The sequence below is a fragment of the Coffea eugenioides genome, chromosome 3 (genome assembly GCF_003713205.1).
Source record: "Coffea eugenioides isolate CCC68of chromosome 3, Ceug_1.0, whole genome shotgun sequence".
NCBI lineage: Eukaryota > Viridiplantae > Streptophyta > Magnoliopsida > Gentianales > Rubiaceae > Coffea > Coffea eugenioides.
In genome coordinates, this window is record NC_040037.1 from 31,229,153 (window position 1) to 31,235,628 (window position 6,476).

General features: G+C 36.6%; 2 protein-coding genes across 2 annotated transcripts in view; one reads left to right on the top strand and one right to left on the bottom strand.

The window, feature by feature from the left end:
* Positions 1–524: 524 nt before the first annotated feature.
* Positions 525–2,500, top strand: LOC113764461 (trans-resveratrol di-O-methyltransferase-like). The gene is made up of 2 exons (XM_027308371.1): positions 525–1,329; positions 1,682–2,500. Exons 1-2 carry the CDS (start codon positions 547–549, stop codon positions 1,994–1,996), a joined length of 1,098 nt encoding a protein of 365 aa, XP_027164172.1. The 5' UTR covers positions 525–546; the 3' UTR covers positions 1,997–2,500.
* Positions 2,501–5,762: 3,262 nt separating this feature from the next.
* The window catches only part of LOC113766406 (ABC transporter G family member 20-like), a 2,916-nt gene continuing 2,202 nt past the window's right edge, over positions 5,763–6,476 (bottom strand). The window contains exon 4 of the mRNA XM_027310601.1: positions 5,763–5,909. Within this exon, the coding sequence (XP_027166402.1) occupies positions 5,763–5,909 (147 nt within the window). The remainder of the gene's footprint in view (positions 5,910–6,476) is intronic.

Below are 6,476 nucleotides of genomic sequence, written 5' to 3' on the forward strand. Positions count from 1 at the left end.
TGCTCGACATGCACCAATTTTCCTCATTAATTAAATGCTAGAATCCTGAAAATCCAATAAAATCTCAACCATGACTCAAAAGTTGTCACTATTTAAATTTCGTCTTCCAAACAAGAAAGCACCACCAGCAGTGTGAATTGTGCGATTTTCTCAAGTGATAATACACATGGAAAAAAAAGAACAATTAATTAATTTGTGCTGATTATACACTTTAATTTAAGCAAGTCTCTAGAAACACTGAATTATTGCACCAAGTAGGAGCCTAGAGTAACCTATATACTCATATATGAATTGGTCAAGAAAAGGGGACTGATATAATTGCCCACAAGCTATTCCTTGTCGACAACAATCAGCTGCCTTTGGATCCTTGTTTCTGAGTTGATTTCATTGTTTATTCATTTTTCTAACCGGTTGTTGTCATATTATTAGAAGAAACTATTGCAACGTTATTGCAGTGAATCCCATACCCGGCCTATAAAATGCGAGTTCTACTTGTAATTCCCAACCAAAAAGCGCAAAAAAAATCCTAGAATTTCAAACAAAAAAATGGATTTGGCTAGAAATATTGGTGATCATACTGGTGAGCTTTTTCAAGCACAAGCTCACATATGGAACCATATGTTCAACTTCATAAATTCTATGTCCCTCAAATGTGCAATTCAATTAGGCATTCCAGACGTTATTCACAAACATGGCCAGCCGATGACCCTTGATCAATTGATTGATGCTCTTCCCATCAAGAATGCAAAAGCCCCTTTCGTTTATCTTCTCATGCAGATTTTGATCCACTCAGGCTTCTTCATTGAAGCAAAGATTCCTGGAAATGAGAATGATAATCAAAAGGGTTATCTGCTTACTTCTGCTGCTGAACTCCTTTTAAAGAGTAACCCTTTTAGCATGACGCCGCTTTTACTGTTCACGCTCGATCCCACCTTGACTGATCCATGGCACCATCTCAGCCAGTGGTTTCAGAACAGTGATGAAACCCCATTTTATACTTGCCATGGGAGGTCACTTTACGATCTTGCAAGCCATGAGCCACGGCTTAATCAATTCTTTAACGAAGCAATGGCTAGTGATACCCGGCTGGTTAGTAGCGTGGTGACCAAAGATTGTAAGCATGTTTTTGAGGGTTTGAATTCATTGGTAGATGTTGGAGGTGGAACTGGAACCTTTGCTAAGGCAATTGCTGATGCTTTCCCTCACCTGAAATGCACTGTGCTTGATCTTCCTCATGTTGTTGATGGCTTGGAGAGTAGTAAGAACTTGGCCTATGTTGGAGGTAACATGTTTGAAGCCATTCCTCCTGCAGATGCTGTTTTAATGAAGGTATGAAATCGATGTTGCACGTTTTCTAGTTGACAAATTTTTTTATAGTAGTGTTATTTAGATTTTTTTCCTTATTGCCTGAGATCATAAGATTAAAATTCACCAATTATAAGAAGTGTCAACTTCAAAAGTAAGATTGAGTAGTAGAAATTGAGGTTATGCTTAATCTAAGAACTGCATCATGAAGAGGGGAAAAAAAAGAACAAAGTTTTAAACGTCAAATTGATTGCGTGTGTTTGGTACTATAAGAGAATAGTTTTGTTTTTGCTTTTTGACGCAAAAAGCTTTAGATGGGGTGCAATGTTTCTAACAAAAATTTTCTTTCATTGTGATATAATTTGCAATCAAGCAGTGGATATTGATTGCTTGGAGCGATGATGAGTGTGTGCAAATACTAAAAAAATGTAAAGAAGCAATTCCTAGCAAGGAAAAAGGAGGCAAAGTGATAATTGTTGAAATGTTCTGCAAAAGCCAGCAGAAAGGGGATGATGATCATGAGGCGATTGAGACCCAACTGTTCTTTGATATGGAAGTGATGGTTCTAGGCAAAGGAAGGCAAAGAAATGAGAAAGATTGGGCGAAACTTTTCACGGAGGCAGGCTTCAGTGACTATAAGATAACTGCAGTATTGGGATTGAGATCTATCATTGAGGTTTATTATTATTAATTAATATGCTTTTTGAAAATGTTGTTTGTGCTAAAGAGCGATGAATCTTTAGTCAGGATGTTCAGAATAAGTTTTATGGCTTTGGAGTGTTTGTTTTACTCACTTATTGGCAATAGACAAATTGCCAAAGTCCAGTCTTGAAGCTGAACGTGGGCGGCTGATCAACTTGGTTCGTGCTTGTATCTTGAACCAGATTTACTCGCGAAGTTCACCGGATTTTCTGGCAATTGGGTATTGAATGAGAAGAGAAAAATTACAGCCGCTTGTATAAATAAATCCCATTTCCTCAGTTGAAGGGCACCAAAGCTCAAGTGAAAGATAGGAAATGAACGAGTTGAATTTTTGAGTGAGTGTTTGAGCAGCTATTCTCAAGAATGAGGCTCAATTATTAGTGTCCAATATAAATTTATTTTGTGTGTTGTTATTAAATATATTTTGAGTGTAATAAAATTGTTCGTTTGCCTCCTTTATATAAAGGATTTAATCCATTGATTTGGTATTAAACCCCACCACAATCCAACACTGGAATGTGTCCAAATCCCAGCCTGGAATTGTCAGGATCAAGCGCTTACCATTGCACCAAAAGCTATAGCTGTTAGCGAAGGCGCAACTTTATTTCCTTAACCACAATGGCAGCGCAAAGCACCGTACCACGCTCGGTCAGCATGAGGGGCTGCACCCCTGGGTGCCACGGGCTGGGCGGTTAGTCCCTTCGAGCCGAGATCTGAGGGATGTTGCTGATTAGGCCAACAATCCCTCCCCCAGCAACAGCCAGGGAGACTCGAACCCGCGACCTCGCTCTGATACCACTTGTCAGGATCAAGCGCTTACCATTGCACCAAAAGCTATAGCTGTTAGCGAAGGCGCAACTTTATTTCCTTAACCACAATGGCAGCGCAAAGCACCGTACCACGCTCGGCCAGCATGAGGGGCTGCACCCCTGGGTGCCACGGGCTGGGCGGTTAGTCCCTTCGAGCCGGGATCTGAGGGATGTTGCTGATTAGGCCAAACAGGAATGGCACAGCAAGAACATTATGTATAAATGGGTGTGGAGTTTGAGGTAGTTAAAGGACAATAACTGTTTCCCAAACATTGTTGAGTTGAAGTAGATGCATCGCTTCCACTTAAATTCAGCCATTACAGCTGAATGTAAGATTTTTCAGTTCTTAAAGCTGCCTAAGTTTTGTACAACACTTTCTTAACAAAAATGTAAATTAGCTAATTCAATTTCCGAACATATGAACATTGTATCTAATTAATATTCGTGTAGATCGCATAATATGTTTTGTAATTTCAAAGTAATGTGACTTGCTTTTGCTGCACATTATCAAATTTGCCTTGTGTTTGAGAAATCTTTCCCATACATCATGTTTTGGGAGGGGTGGCACCTGACAGCTGTCGCCATACACTTTCCTGGATCTTGCAAATATATTAGTTCAACAAAAAGAGTGCGCAGAAGAACTAATATTGAATTGTTATATGCCACTCATGGCCCCAGTTACTAATCACATGCCTATCCATGTCGTGTGGGTCTTATATGCTCTTTAACACATAAGATTGGATGGCCTTACCTGTTATACCCAAAAAAAGGAAAACAAAATCAACAGCGAAAAAGTTGGATTTGGGCAGAAATAGTATGCTAATGAGCTACTTCAAGTTCAAGCTCACATATGGAAACACATATTCAACTTACATAAACTCCATGTTCCCTCAATGTTACAATTCAACTCGGCATATACGCGACATTTATTCACAGCATGGTAAGCCCATGACCGCTGGATGAACTCACCAATTGCTCTTCCAATTGGCAATGCAAAAGCCCCGCCTTTGTCCTATCGCTCTGATGAGGATTCTAATTGCGGTCGGCAGGCTCCATCGAGGCAAAATTAGTCAGGCACGAGAATGAAGGGGTTATATTGCTCACTACTTCATCTAAACTTTATTAAAAGAAATGGGAGGCCTTTAGCTTGAGCTGCCATGTTTGATCCTGAAAAAGAATTTTTTAATGAATCAAAGAAAGAAGAAATTGCAAAAATTGTGGGTGCACATGTAGATGAAAAATTTACAGTTCAAAAAGAAATCTCACATTTGGTTTTAGAAAGAAAGTAAAATCATTGAAGAAATTAAAGATGTACCTAAAGATCGTGGTGATATACAAAAACTTGATTTTGTGGGAGTTGATGAATTATTTAAAGGAGAAAAATCTAATAGTTGAATTTGTTGAGAATAATTGTGGAGTGGACAATTTAGTTGAAAATTGTGATATTGCTAAGGTTAATACAGTTGTCAATGTGAATCAATTAACACAAAAACACAGTGATGTTAAAAATCTTGATGGTGGAAATTATGATTTTCTGGTTTTGGGAGATTTTATTAGTGACATAGATGAATTAAATTATGGAGTATCTAATGAAAAATGGGTGAATATAGTTGAATTTTTTGACAAGGCTGATCAAGCGAAGAAATTGTTCGAGAAGTACAAATTTTGTTCATTGTCACGTGTAAAGATGAAATTAATAACCGACAATAAGATGAAGTTGCATGTCAGCTATATCGCAATAGAGATTTGCATAGAAATTGTTACCCGAGATGGAACTGGACCTGCTTCAATATCAAGAGTATGGTTTAAGGGTAGCGTCAATGGAGCAAATTAAACCAAACTATTTTAGTATTTAGTTTCATAATTTTTTTTTGGTGTCTTGCTTGTTTAGTTTCCATATCAGTTTAGAAAATCTCAAATCAATTTTCCAGTAAGTTTTAGTTTATAATTGTATTTATTTAGAAAGTTTTGCTAGTCTATAAATACTACTAGTCTAGTACGTTATTACTTGAAGAATAACGTACTAGACTGGTAGTACGTTATTAGTCTTGAAAAACAGGTTTGAGAAAAAGTCTCATAGTTAAGAATTATGAATTGTCTTGAGCGAAAGTTACGACTTAATATTGTTATTGTTGAATTTTAGGTTAATAAATTATTCAGTATTTATTTGTGCGTTTATTTTCTTTCTCTTCCTACATATTTTTTATATGTGCTAAAATTGCTTCTACCGTGAGCGTAATTTTTCGTGCTAACAAATCTGAAATGGGTAAGTGGTTTCCAAGCAGCAGATCTACGCAAGCTACGAAATGGGCTCAAATTAGTAGCCCTCCGAAACAGCAGAAGAACCAGCATGGCCCAAATTGAAGCAATGGCAGAACGCCAGTTCCACTTATTCAGAGAGACGATACAAAATGATAGGAAACCATCATTAATTCTTGTATTAATCTTCAGGAAAGATTGCGAGAAATATTTGTAGGATTTCCAGGAATAATAAATTATAGAATCGCATAAAAAGTGGCAGGATTGCTTCATTTACATGATCTTTAATTCAGTCATATAGAAACAGCGTATAACAGATCATAATTATTATCGAGCTGCTCATTATCTCCAGACCAAAAGGTTTAAAAGTTTCTCATATTAACTGACTTTATCTACTTGCACCATTTGTGGCCGAGAAGAGTAATTAGGAAATCATTATTGAGAATTCAGATTATCAGAATTTATCTACTTGTACCATTCGAGCCATTTTCTTCATCAATGCAGTGGATAATGCATGATTGGGGTGATGAAGATTGTGTGAAAATATTGAAAAACTGTCGAAGAGCAATACCAGAAAAAGCGGGCAAGTCTTCATTATTGATGCGGTCTTAAAGCCTGATGGTGATGGGTTATTTGACAGCACTGGGAACCATAATTACCTTTATGGTAGGAACGCGTTGACCGTGCCTATGGTAGGAAGGCCTCCAAAGGCCGACACGTGTTGCATGTGGATGGATTGCAAACGGAGACGTTAAGCCGTGGAATCGCGCGTGGAGATGCAACGTTAACATGTTGTCCGCGGCTGCAAGGTAAAAGCACAGATTCGGATATTGCCTATTATATGAATACAATAGTCAATTGTTTTGAAAGACTAAGTCTGCCTAGATATTGCCAACTAATTAAAGATAACTTTTATTTAACATAGCAAATACATATTTACATATGAAGACGGTAATAAGAATACATAAAATAATTAATGATACCAAAAGTTATCCTTAGTGTTTGGGTTTTACATTTTTATTCAAATCTAATCAGGGTCAAATTTGGGTTAGATATATACAAATTAAGTAGTATTTTAGGGTCGAATGTTCTATATTTTTTCTTAAACTATAATGTTACTTTTTTTAAAATTTTTGGTAGAATTGGTGTTGTTATTATCATATTTATCAAAAAAAAAAATTCCACGTTAAAAGGCCAGTAGTACTTTTTTTTTATTTAGTGATTTCATAATTTAGATTTCATGAATGGTACCATTCTTGATTTTTTAAATCCACGGCATTATTTCCTTTTGTTTTCTGTATAATTTTGCTATTTTACTTAGGATTACTAAGTTAAAAGATAAAATATTATTATTTACTTTTTTACTTTTACTAAGTTTGGTAATGTTTTCTCTTTATTTAC

Coding starts and splice junctions, on each gene's coding strand:
- LOC113764461 (XM_027308371.1), top strand. CDS start 547: ATGGATTTGGCTAGAAATATTGGTGATCATACTGGTGAGCTTTTTCAA. Junction 1,330..1,681: donor CAGATGCTGTTTTAATGAAG/GTATGAAATCGA, acceptor GCAATCAAGCAG/TGGATATTGATTGCTTGGAG.